This window comes from Podarcis erhardii (assembly GCF_964252035.2).
Source record: "Podarcis erhardii genome assembly, chromosome: 4".
Lineage (NCBI taxonomy): Eukaryota > Metazoa > Chordata > Lepidosauria > Squamata > Lacertidae > Podarcis > Podarcis erhardii.
Window position 1 is genome coordinate 29,806,962 of NC_138508.1, and position 14,053 is coordinate 29,821,014.

Here is a 14,053-nt window from a genome sequence, read left to right on the forward strand (position 1 = left end):
TTGGGGTGTGCAGGCAGAGGAAAGGAGAGGCACAGGTTGAAATCCTTGTGTTGACTGTATGGTTACTTAACACTGCATTGAATAAAAGCCTAGCTTTTTTTAAAAAAACAACCAAATCCACAAGTAAATTTAAAATATTTTGACTGTGCTACAAAGAGAATAATTTAGTTCTTTATAAAGTAAAATTACAAATTTGGTGGATTAGGGAAATGCTGTGGACATAGTGTATCTTGATTTCAGTAAGGCTTTTTCTATCTCATGATATTCTCATGAGAAAGCTGGCAAAATGTGGGTTGAACGAGGTAACTTTTAAGTGGATTTGTAGCTGGTTGATTGACCCAAAGAGTTCTCATTAATGGTTCCTCGTCATTGTGGAAAAGTGACAAGTGGGGTGCCTCAGGGTTCTGTCCTGGCCTGTTATTGTTCAACATCTTTATAAATGACTTGGATGAAGGAATTGAGGGGATGCCCATCAAATTTGCAGATGACACCAAACTGGGAGGGGTAGCTAATGCTGAAGACAGAAGCAGAATTCAAAATGACCTTAACAGATTGGAGAACCAGATGCACAAATATAGGATGGGGAACACCTGGCTTAGTAGCAGTACATGTGAAAAGGATCTAGAGGTCTTGGTGGACCGCAAGCTTAACATGAGTCAACAGTGTGATGCAGCAGCAAAAAAAAGTTAATGCTATTCTAGGCTGTATCAACAGAAGTATAGTGTCCACAGCAAGGGAAGTAATAGTATCACCCCGATCTGCCTTAGTAAGACCATACTTGGATTACTGTGTCCAATTCTGGCCACCACAATTTAAGAAAGATGTTGACAAGCTGGAACGGTGTAGAGGAGGGCAACCAAGACCATCAAGCGTCTGGAAACTAAGACTTATGAGGAGCGCTTGAAGGAGCTGGGTATGTTTAGCCTGGAAAAGAGACTGAAAGATATGATAGTCATATTCAAATATCTCAAGGCTGTCACATGGAGGAGGAAGCATGCTTGTTTTCTCCTGCTCTGGAGGGTAGGACTCAAACCAAAGGCTTCAGGTTGCAAGAAAAGAGATTCTGACTGAACTTTTGGAAAAATAAGAGCTGTTCAGCAGTGGAACAGATTCCCGCTAGAGGTGGTGGACTCTCCTTCCTTGGAGGTTTTTAAACAGAGGTTGGATGCCCATCTGTTATGGATGCTTTAGCTGAGATTTCTGCATTGCAGGGGGTTGGACTAGATGACCCTTGGTGTTCCTTCCAACTCTAAGATTCTATGATTCTATGTAATAAATATTGAACTGGAACATGTATGATTTATTCTGATTTAGTGATTGAAACATGATGATTGAGAATATCATTAATGCCTTTTCTCCCACATTATGTAAGAACTGTAATTATGACAATAATTTTCTATTTAAAAATTATTACTTTCATCCCCAGAGTACTTTCAAATTTAAGTCTGAGAGTGATATCCATCTTGCTGAGCACCACAAGCAGGTTCTATATGATGGGAAACTTGCAAGCAGTATTGCCTTCACTTACAACGCTAAGGCTACTGATGCTCAGTTATGCCTTGAATCCTCACCAAAGGAAAATCCTTCCATTTTTGTACACTCCCCACATGCTCTTATGCTTCAGGTTTGTGTAAATCGATTGTTTCCATGTTTAATTAATACCCCATTAAGTGGTAAAGACTGCCAAGTTTTAAGTGAACATTTTCTGTGAACTGTTTTTACAGTTTGGTTTCTCTTTCTGTTTAACTCTCATAACCTCTGAATAGATTGTAATAGATTTTGCAGTCATATCCTGAACACAGTATGGTAAAGGCGAGGGGGCCATATTTCAGTGGCAGAGCATGATTGAAATAATATTTTAAATAAAAAGTGTCAGCTCTGTATATATGTTTCAGTATAAAGCTTTTGCTGTTATATTCTAGTGAAGTAACACACAATGTGATACTTCATCGGTGTGAAACCATGTAGTCTTGCATTACCGTATTTACTCGAGTCTAATGCGCCATCAAATCTAATGTAAACCTCAATTTTCAGAACCTTGAAAAAAGTATTTACTGGTGAATGTAAATGTGCCATCAAATCTAATGCACACCTTAATTTTCACAACGTGATTTGGCCAAAAAAAGGTGAGCATTGGATTCAAGTAAATACAGTATATAACCATACAAAACCATGTATCTCAAATACTTTAGTGACCATGTGTTAGGTTCTCAAATAGTAAGGATCAGATCACCACCAACCTCCTTTGTGCCATTTCAAGTTTGTATGAAGAGGTATGAGGTATATAACTTTAATAAAATAAAGAAATAAAATTTTATGAAATAAAAGGCTTTCAGTGTAGCCTTCATGTGATGCTGATCCTGGTTTCTATTAAGCATTTGCTGTTAGAAAATTTCTTGTTTTTAAATTAGTAAATTTTACTATGATTGGATTACATACGTTTTATTAAATCTGAATAATTATTCATTGAATATATTTTTGCTATTAACTAATGTTGTTCATAAAATGATAATCTTAATTATGTATTTTGAATGAAAAAAGTGTGTGTATAAATATATCAAAGGACACAGCAAACATTATGATTAAATCTGTCCCCTTTAAATACAGTCATACCTCGGGTTGCGAATGCTGCAGGTTGCACGTTTTCAGGTTGCAGACCACACCGAACCCGGAAGTACCTGAACAGGTTACTTCCGGGTTTTGGTGCTCGTGTATGCGCAGAAGCACAAAATGACATCACGCACATGCGCTGAATCACGTCACGTGCGTGCGCAGATGCAGCGCTGCAGGTTGTGAATGCTGCGGGTTGCGAACGTGCCTCCCGCACGGATGACTATAAATTGAACAGAAGTTTCTTCTAGGCAACCTCTTTACTGAGTATTCATCCTGATTTGTTTGTGGATAGGTTAGATACCAATCATACAAATGTTATTTGTGGGGAGGAGGTAATGTGTGAATCAACATATTATCATATATAAAAATAGTGGTATTAGTGCTATAGTGACATGAAGATTACTTTCAAATGTAACTGAGTTTTCTTTCCTTTTTTTAATGTAGGATGTGAAAGCAATTGTGACGCATTCGATCCACAGTGCAATTCATTCAATAGGAGGAATCCAAGTTCTTTTCCCTCTCTTTGCTCAGTTAGACAATCGGCAGTTACATGATAGTCAAGTGGAAACAACAGTCTGGTAAGTTTAATTTGTTATCAGCAAAGCCTATAGTCTGAGACTGAGGTAATTTTTGTATTATATCTAATGAATGTGCTGGAGTCTCTCTTCCCACTCTACTATGTTTCTTCCAACTCCGTTTCCCCATATAATTTATACTGTGATCTGTGAGGAGCAGTTTGTCACCATAAAATCTAAGGAAAGGGTTGGGGTGAGGGGAATAGTGTGAAGTTTAAAGAAATTTTTATCAAGCTATATGTTTATGGGCTATATTTTTTAAAAATCTGCATAAATCCTTCTGATATCTCCAGAATTGTGAATAATTTAATCTTTAGACATTGCCTATTTTGCTCTGTAAATGCCAACATCTGTCACTAAGTGGTAGATAGAAGATTTGTTCTTGCCGGGGCATAGCGTGGTTTTTAAGAACTACAGGTGAATGCAAAAATGGAGTACTTGTTTTGTGCATTTGTCATATGGACTGCTAAATATTTTCTTAAGAATTGTGAATAAAATTTGTTGATCTCACTAAGTAGCACTCAGCTGACTTGTTAATTAGTGTTTAATGTAGTAACACCAACATTTGCTAAGTTTGATATTTTACCACAGTATTAACACCAGCAAGTGTATTGCTCAGTACTCCTCAGAATAGTTAAATAGAATTCTAGCTGAGCCTTGGTGTGTATAAAGATTCTCAAAGTCAAACAAATGGGTATTGATAGTAGTAGAATTGTCTCCCTTTGTAGTATTTTGGATTATAAAAATGGTGTCCATCATTTTTAAAAGACAAAGGTTGTTTAGCCTTTAGCTGCTAGCGAGGTTTGCTAAATGTTCCATTTCTGCTGTCTAGTTTGAACTTGCAGGAAGTAAATACTCACATGCACTCGGATGATGATAAAGAAGTACAAAAGGATAGAGGAAAATGCCGCTCTTGTCCAGTAGTTCACTTGAGCATCTACTACCAATCATCTTCCCAGAAAATGAAAGAGCGGAGATCTGGTTTAAAGTCTGAAGCCTCCAGCTCTTTCTTCCATTTCATTATAGCTTTGATTTATTGGGAAGAAGAGATTCTAGTTGATTCTGTCTTGCCTCCCATTAGTTGAACATGGATCGGCTTGAAGGAAGGTGGCTGCTAAGCCACCCACTTCCATGCCTGACAGATCATTACAACTGTTCCTTTCATCTCTTCATATTTATTGACCTTGGAGAGAGAGAACCAACACTGGCAAATCTCTTGAGTCTCTCCATTCAGTTACCAAGTACCTAATGCTGATACTTTCACAGAATGAGTGTGTTAGCCACCTTCAAAGTTGGTATCTCTCTTCCCTCAAGGCTGAAGAGGACAGTGTGAAAAGAGAAGGTGTCTTATTCAGTCTGCTGCTACTGCTTCAGTGAGTTGAGTAAAAGCACTACCAAGGTGTGAAGCAAAAAGCATAGAAACCTGAACCTTTAGGCGAAAAAACTAAATATATGGAGCAATTGAGTCTGCTTTCCTTTCTTCAGGGTTATTGGCTTTAAAAAGTTTGCTTTACAATAATCAGGCATTTGAAAGTATTCACAAAATGTATGGATCTTTTTGAGATCAACTTAACCTTGTGTTACCTGCACTCAGGGCACCAACGTTTTTGACTGTAAATCTACTGAAGAGAAGATTTTGTACCTGTTTTGGGTGTGAGTCAGCCTAAGTTAAATATCAACTTAATTCTGTCCCATTGATTTAGTGAGATTTACCAGGAGTCTACACATTTGGGCTGGTCATCTAAAGCCATGTCTATTATGATGCATGTCTGAAACATAGTGCAATCTCATTGTGTGAGAACTGGGTAGGATGATATTCTGAGCAGCACAAAAACAAGCCCTGTCTCCAGCTGGGAGGTAGAGGAAGTGCACTGAGGGCTTTAACTCTGTATTTCTTTGGGTGTTTGTACTGTGGATACAAACTGACATACATCCAGTTCTGAGCTGGAGCAGGAAGGAAGAAACATACTTTGCCTCTGCAGTTATTGGGTGCTCAAAGCTCCAGGGTTGAGAGAGAAGCTGGGACACGTCAATCAAATTTATTAGGCAACCAAGTGCAGGTTATAGCCAAAGGTGGGTGGAACCACCCAAGCAATACAGTACAAAGGCATATATTCACAGAAATAAAAGTTCTTAAAAGGAACAGTTGTTGTCACATGCTTTCCTGTGTTGGGATGATTTTATAGCACCCTGGGGCAAATTACGCTCTCCAGAAGGGATGGGGGTAAATGGATGATATGGATACCTGTTTGAGAGATTTCTACACCAAATACATTCCTTTAATTAGGAGTGCTTTTGAAATGCTACAATATTTTCTCCCTAACAAAAGTGCTTTTAGGAGATTGTGTGCTATAACCATAGAGCTGAAGAAACAGATTATCCTTTGAAATAGTAAAAGAAGTTAGAGATGTGAATTTTTCCTTCCAAAATTATTGAAAATATATGAATAAGAGAAGTGGGAGACAGAATGGTGCAGAACTGCTAAGGAAACTAATAGACTAGAGTATTTATATTATAAATAGTACAATCCTGTGAACATTTATTCAAAAGTTCTACCATGTTCAGTGGGGTGTACTCATTAGTAAGTATGAAAACATTCAGACTTTTATATGGACAAGATCTTTAGCAACTGCAAAAAATTAGTTCAGTGGACCCTGACTATCTCATGGTGTGCTATCTCATGATCCTGCATCCCCTATTTTTTTCAACCTCTTTATGGTTCTCTGAATTCTTGATTGTGCTCACTCTTTCCCATTTGAGGCATTTCTTGATAACTTTGGCAGATCTGTTAACACAGTTGAAATCTTCTTCCCTGTAATTTCCATCCATAGGTTCTGGAACAAGAGAGAACAACTCTGTTCCATCTTTTGTGTGACAGCTCTTCAGATATTTGAAGACTTCTGTACCTTTAATATTCTGCTGTCCTGGTGAAACATACCTAACTCCTTAAACCATTGGTTTCTAGACTTCTCACTGTTGGTGTAATTTAGAAAAATGGGTGAAATTGCACTAAGTGCTCTGGCCATGTCTTGAGGAGCCCATCTCTTACGTCTGGCTTCTGCTTAGAGAAAGCGGCACTTGGTGGTTAGAAACAGTCCAAAGCTCATTTTTATTTTCACAGCCTTTCTTAGCATGATTACTTTACTTAGATTCCAAATCACTGAGGTGTTTTTAATTGTGATTAGGACACTGTGCTCCTGTCAATGCAGCCTTAGTTTGCATTCATTTTTAAGCACCTGCTTCATATTACTGACTTGTGACAATTATGATCAACTAGGACACCTAGATACTTCCACATTCACTGATGCCAAACTTGATCTACGCCATTACATTTTACCTTTACCTCCCCATCATACATTTGTGCCTTTGATTCTTGATATCTAAATGCAGGACTTTACATTTTTCTTTGTTGAATTTCACCTTATGTGTCCACCTTACATGTCCATACCCTCTTGATTCTTTCTTTTATGGTGTTTGTATCATTTGTAGCTTTGTATCATTTGCAGATTTGATAAGGATCCCATTGGCTTCTTTGTAGAAATAATTTTTAAAGATGTTGAACAGCACAGGGCCTAAGGCAGATTCTTGTGGCACTCCACTTGATATTTCCATCTAGGATGATGCTGAACTATTAATACACAGTTGTTGTGTACAGCTTTTCAACTAGTTGACTGTTCACCTAGCAGTAGTAGTATCTCGCTTGCGTTTACCAGCTTGTCAGCAAGGGACATAGGAACGTTTGTCAAATTCTTTGCTGATATAGTGATATATTATGTCTGCGGTGTTCCCATGATCTAGAAATTCTATTTTTAAAATATATGGTTGGTTTGATGTCATGTGAAAATTCCATATTATTTTTGAAGCTATTCATAGACCAATTGCTCAATAATTTGGAGTGAATAGAAAAACATTAGATTTTGATAAAGGTAGTATCTCAAGGTTTTAGGTTGATACTGATTTTCTAGGTTCATTTCAGTCTGTTTGGTGGCCGGGTTTTAAATATGCTAGATTTGAAATATTTACGCTTTGAATGGCACTATTTTCCTATTGGTTCTAAGGGATGCAGGTGGCACTGTGGTCTAAACCACTGAGCCTCTTGGGCTTGCCAATCAGAAGGTCAGTGGTTCGAGTCCCCACGACAGGGTGAGCTCCCGTTGCTCTGTCCCAGCTCCTGCCAACTTAGCAGTTAGAAAGTACACGAATGCAAGTAGCTAAATAGGTACCACTGTGGCAGGAAGGTAAATGGCGTTTCCGTGCATTTGGTTTCTGTCACAGTGTTCCGTTGCGCCAGAAGTGGTTTAGTCATGCTGGCCACATGACCCGGAAAGCTGCCTGTGGACAAATGCCAGCTCCCTTGGCCTGAAGCGAGATGAGTGCCGCAACCCCATAGTCAACTTTGACTGGACTTAACCATCCAGGGGTCCTTTACCTTTTTACTTTTACCTATTGATTCTTCTGAATCTATCAGTGGTTTTTGATTCAATCACTAATAGTATCATTCTCCACTGTGTGTCTGGGATTTTGGGGGCACTGTTATGGTGGCCTAAACATACTTCAAATATAGGTTCCAAAAACTGCTGCTTGACACCAAGATCTCTGGCTTTATGGCATGACACAGGGTTTCATTGGGAGATAGATATTTTTAAAATATCTGCATGAAACTTCTCAAGTAGATTATCTGGACATTTGGAGTCTGATGTGATCAGTATGCTGATATTACCCAACTGTTTCTCTCCTTTCCATCTCAGACTAGAGAAGCCATGAAAGTTATGAACTGGTGTTTGAAATTGTTGATATACTGGCCACTTCCTATCACATAAGCCTGTGTACTCTCATTGATCATTTAGAGATCACCTGCCGTTTCGTTGGCAGCCGCACATGATAGGGTCCTCTCATTTGCTGCTTTTAGTCTTTAGAATTATTTGTTCAAGGAGATCCACTAGGCCACTGGCGTAGGGGTTTCTAATTGTTTGATTAATCTCAGAGCTAGAAGGGTTAAGCAGCATTTGCTGTTTATAAGAGAGAATTAGCAAATTAGCTGATGAATAGGTTGTTTTCCAAGTACAGGTAAACAGTCATAACTAAAATAACCCAGCCTTCAAATATGTATCAGTTCAGAGAAGGCAGCTAAGGGGTGGGGTGGGACTTGGAACATTTTAAAATTCAAATTCTGAGAGGAATGGTGGGGGTCTTTAAATTTCTTTTCCAAATGATCCACTTTTGATTAATAATAGATGACCAATGTTGGAATCTTTACTAGGCGACATACAGTGTTTTGACATTTGCTATTTATGTATGAGTCAGAGATATTAAATATACCAAATACCAACATAGTATTAATTTATTTGGAATGTTGCTGTAGTTTTTCAGGTCTTGAATAATTGTTATTTTACTTCTCTGAGTGTTGGAGGGGCGATGATTTACTAATTTATATACCACTTAATGCCAAAAAAGAGTTCCAGCTAAGGTTATAATCCTAATCCCATTTACTTCAGAGTAAGGCCATCATATTAAATAAGGTTCACTTCTGACTGCATTGCATTGTTAGTCATGCTGAAATCAGTCATGCTGACTATGAGTAATGGGTTTATACTGACTATGAGTAATGTTGTATATCACCCCAAATTTGTAGGGAAATAATAAGAACAAAAGATGCCCTCAATGTATTATTATGATGGTCAAGTTGCAAGAAGCACCACATTGCAAAAGCAGATAGATGCCAGTTTGTGCTGCATTGGAACTCAATGTTTATCACTAATGTTTTGTAACGGAATCATTGCTGTATACTAGAATCATAACTATCAGTCTATTGGTCTTAACAAAGTGCATCAGAAGAACTGCTGATTAAAATCCAGAATTTCTTCAACTAGATATTTTATTCATATTTGGCGTATTTTCCAATATGTTGTTTACATGTAGTATAGATTGCGATCAGATTTCAAAATCATTTTCTTACTATAGAGTTGGATTTATGTAACAGAAATGTAAAGTCAAAGGTTGTCTCCCTAAACTATTATTATTTTGTTGTCCTAATTAACTAGGAGTCTATTACAATCAGCTCCATAGGTAGAACATGGCAGTAGATTTAGGACTTCATTAAAGTGTAAGTAGTTAGTTAGTTGTTATGGTTACTGTGACATTTGGAAATTCTGCCTTAGGTACCAAAAGATCCTTGTTAAGCCCTGGGCAGAACTGTTCCTAGTTCTGAATTTTTGTTTTTGTAATGAGCTAGCAAATTAGTAAGGACCACTTTATGCTGCTTTTTTAAAAAACAATGTAACATTGGTGAGTGCTGTAAGAATTCATCTTGAACTGTGTCCAAATTATTATTTTCCCCAATAACTATTCCTGCCAAAGAAGGTTAAATATACTTTTTCTTGACAACTAAACAGTATAATTTGTAACAACATTTGTTGTGAGTCGAGGACTCTTCCAGGAAGCAGAATGAGGCGCGGAGGCTGCCGTGGCTGCTTGAATGTGGCTAAACCCTGCCCCCAGGCCAAGCCTATTGGCTGGCCCGCTGCAGGGCGGGGTGGCAGCCGGGGAGATGATGCAGGGGGCCGAACATGCCCCCCTGCCAACGCGGGAATGGTTCCCACTCACAACGCCTCCCCTCTGGGAAGAGGAGAGGCTTTCTCGCCCAAGGAAAAATGTGAACATATTCTTCTTCTTCTCTTTTTTGGCAATCACTCGTAGCCGAGTAAGATTGTCTTCCATAAACACGGTTTTAACAATGAGTCCGTAAGTGACTGTGGAGACCAATTCTGGATCCACACGTCCTTCCACAGTGGGGACATTGGTTTCTGGGTGGGAGTTGATCACGGTGTGGATTTGCCAAGCGTGCCTTCCTCTTAGCACGTTTCTCCCTTGCGTCCTGAGTTCTAGTGTCTTCAAAGTCCGTGACACCTTTGGTAAAGGCAGTTATCCAACTGGAGCGCTCGCAGGCCAGTGTTTCCCAGTTGTCAGTGTTTATACTACATTTATGGCATCGCTCACAAGGGCCCACTCACCATGAGAAGGTGATGATCCAGTAAGTGGGTGTGAACATACCTCTTTGAAACACATACCTCTTTGAAAATATGGAGGATTTTGCAAATCGATATGCTTGTAGACATTCTGTCCTATATTTCATACTGACTTAGCAGACTGATAGCGATTTTAGTAAAACTCCAATCTTGCAATGGCAGTCCATTTTGGAATCAGCAGTTGTGTGTTAGTTGCCTAGATAAAATCATTGATGGAATGTGCCTCTAAAATTGAGTATTCCATTCCAGCCCCTCTTCTGTCATTCTTGCAACATCCCTACCCACTCAAAGCTCCTCCTACGTTCTCCATTTCATCTCTACTCCCCTACCAGCAATTATAGAGACAGTATACATCTGAATAACAGCTGCTGGGAAGAAGCAGCACTTGATCACTCTTGTCAGCATGCACTGCTTGTAAACTTTCGGGAGGCATTTGCTGGGCAACATTGAAAGGAGAATGTTGAACTGATGGAGACTAGCGACTTGCCCAGTGACTTGCCCAGGTAAATATGATACTTGAAACACTGTCACACTATGTCACTTCTTTGCTAGTCCCTTGCTTTCCAAGCAAAATTACCTTTACAGAGAACATAAGAACTTATGGCAGAGACTAACAAGTGATAGAGGTCTCCTCCTTTCAGGCATAGATAGTCCTAGACAAACTCAGGAGCATCAATGTTTAAGTGAGTCCTCCAAGACCTCTCCTGTTGTCAGTAGGGATGCGTGAATCTATCCATTTTGGTTTATCTCAGTTTCTCATTTTTCCAAGCTTAAGTTCAGTTCTTCTCATTCCCACATCAGTTTGCGATTTTAAAAAGAAGAAAAAACCTCATGAAAAATAACTAGCTTTACAGTGCAAATCTCTCCTAATATACACATTTTTCTGTGCAATTTTGCAAATACTCCAATTTTTCCAAACAAATTTATCCTAATATTTTCACTTAATATATCTATTTTTATGCACACTTCACCTTTGCAAATACCTTTTTGTACACATTACTTGACTGAAGAACTGTATCACAGAATTGAGACGCAGGCGAATTTTGAAGGATGGCTGTGTTTTGGTTCCTGTACTTATTGTTTTGGAAAGTGCAAATTAGGTAGGTTCTCCTTGAAATGTGAACTGAATGGAATTTCTTCCCATTCCCAAGTTATCAGTAGTCCTTCCTGTTGCCTGTCTTTGCCACGGCAGAAGGTCAAGTTTGCTTTGTAGGGGACTGAAAGGGAGAATTTCAATTTTTCTTCAAATTGTGCAAGTACTTGGACAATCCAACTAATTACTGGACAAACTGTAGGGTGGGCTGTGGAGATGGTTGCCTATCACAATTATTGATAAATTTGTATATAGACCATTGTTTTGCTCATATACAGATATACTATTGTGTTCTAGATAGGACTTGGTATAGAGGAGATATAGGATTGGGCTGAAGTTTCCTTTATATTTGCCTTTGTATCTAGGGGAGTTGGAAATAGGAAACAATGGAGAGAAATTTTGTATGGCAATGCACAGAATTTTGCAAGTTTAATGTGAACCCTGCAGCAGTCCGGTGCAGTTTAGTTTCTGGTAAGTTAAATTCTGTTTGGAAAAAAACGTTCATCTTGGAAGATGACTTTCTTAACAAATGTTCCTCCTCTGTTCAATATTTCAAAAGCTATTCATGGAATAAATTAGGTATTGCAATCATGAAAGCTATTTTGCTTGACATGGTATTAAGTTGTGCTGGGAGCCATTTTAGGATTGAAGAGTGGGATATAAATACTTGTAAGAAAATTAGTAGGATTTTATATAGTGCAGGACCAGCATTTTGATGTACAGTATGGCTCTCCTAGAACAATAGTCAGATCCTACTTTACTAGGGTTTTGCAGAAAGTTTCACTTGCTAGTAAGTACTAGGATAGCATTAGTGTCACTCAGGAGAAACCATTTTCTTCAAGCATTATAAAGTACATATATCCAGGAATAAGTCCTAGACAGAGGGCCAACCTCAGTTGTAAAGCACCTGCTATGTGAAGGAGCTTGGGTCCAACCCCAGTATTTCCAGGCAGGGCTTGGAAACACTTATTTCTGAAATCCCGGAAAGCTGCTGGCAGCCTAGAGTAGTCATTATTGAGCTAGATGGACCAGTGCGCCATTCACTTCCACTCAGCCTAACCTACCTCACAGGGTTGCTGTGGGGATTACTTGAGGAAGGGAAGAGCCATATACACCACCTTGAGCTCTTTAGAGGAGAAGGTGGGCTATCAGTGCAACAAAGACACCTGTTTTCGGGAGGGGGGGGGCGGAGGCCATGTAACTTGAAGACATATTGGACAATTATTAATAGCCACTTAGGATTTATGATGAAGCCTTTGGGGTGTTGTTGTTTTTTGTAAAAAGCTGTAATAGGCAATTAGGATTCATAATAAATGCTTTGCTTAAAAAAAAAACACCTCAAAAACTTTTCCACAAAAAAACAGGCAGTTGTCTGAATGGAACCAATGATTATAAAGCAGCTTATAGGAGCAGTTTACCCAACAGAATGGAGGCATGAGAGCAGCCTCCCAGTCCTGCTTCTGCTTTTTGGTAGGGTTAAAGTGGAGGCAAGGTCAGGGCTGTGCTTCCACTGGTGTTTCTGAAGAGTTGTGGCCTCATTGTTGGATTATCATCCTTAGATGGTTTCAGGTGTTATGTTACTTGCTTTTGCTTTTCATTTCTTTGTAGAACTCCTCCCCTTTCCCCCAGTTTTCATCTATTATTTTTTATAAACAGATCTTTACTCTGTTCAGTGCTAAATGGTAATGAACCTGAACTAAAGTTGAATATGAATTGATATTATTTTATTAGGGGTCCTTGGAGATGGAAAAATAATACTATATGCTTCATTTTGACATATTTCAGATAAATCAATTAGGTCTGAAGGGCACTTCACTTTTATTTTGGTATATCAAGATGTTAAGGTTTTCCAGGTTTTTTAAAAATGACATTTTAATATAAACTGTACAAATATAAGGAGAGAAATACGAAGAAACAAAATTAATTTGATAACAATTACTAAAAGAAAAATAAATAAAAGAGAAGAGAAGCAATTTTTAGCTTTAAACCAGAGAAAAAAGTGAACATATCATTCCCTAAAGAGATTAGATAGATAGATGATATATATAGATAGATAGATGATATATATAGATATATATAGATATATATGCCAATTCTTTACAAACATTCTCAAACATTATATTTTCTCCAGTGTGGGTATAATTTTATTTATAACAGTAGTATTCCAAACTCTAAAAAAAATCAGTAAGGAAGAAGAACCATTTCTCCCCAATACTTGGCTTTTGACATTTTTGCTGGGATCAAAAGAATAGAAACCACTTCAAGGTCCACATTTTCATCATCTCCCTTCAAGTAATATAAAAGTATATTTACTGGATCCATTGATAACACATACCGTATTTTTCGCCCTATAGGATGCACTTCCCCCCTCCAAAAATGAAGGGGAAATCTGTGTGCGTCCTATGGGGTGAATACAGGCTTTTGCTGAAGCTTGGAGAGCGAGAGGGGTCGGTGCGCACCGACCCCTCTCGCTCTCCAGGCTTCAGGAAGCTATCAGCAAGCCTGGGGAGCCCTGCGGGAGTTCCCGCAGGGCTCCCTAGGCTGCAGGTAGCAGTCTGCCGCCCTGCGCGCGGGGCGCCCTGAAGCAGAGCGCCCCTCCCGCTGGGCAGACATCCGCAGCGTGGGGAGCCCTGCGGGAACTCCCTAGGCTGCAGATAGCAGCCTGCTGCACGGAGCGCGGGGTGCGCTGAAGCAGCGCACCCCGCGCTTCGGGCAGACATCAGCCAGCCCCACAAGCTCGGGGGACA

The 14,053-nt window shown here is 39.1% G+C and overlaps 1 protein-coding gene across 2 annotated transcripts in view; it reads left to right on the top strand.

Annotated features, from left to right (window-relative positions):
* NBEA (neurobeachin) overlaps positions 1–14,053 on the top strand; it is a 350,651-nt gene that overhangs the window by 39,925 nt on the left and 296,673 nt on the right. For both annotated transcript variants that reach the window (XM_081860054.1, XM_081860055.1), the window contains exons 9-10: positions 1,427–1,624; positions 3,058–3,191. In XM_081860054.1, the coding sequence (XP_081716180.1) occupies positions 1,427–1,624; positions 3,058–3,191 (332 nt within the window). The remainder of the gene's footprint in view (positions 1–1,426; positions 1,625–3,057; positions 3,192–14,053) is intronic.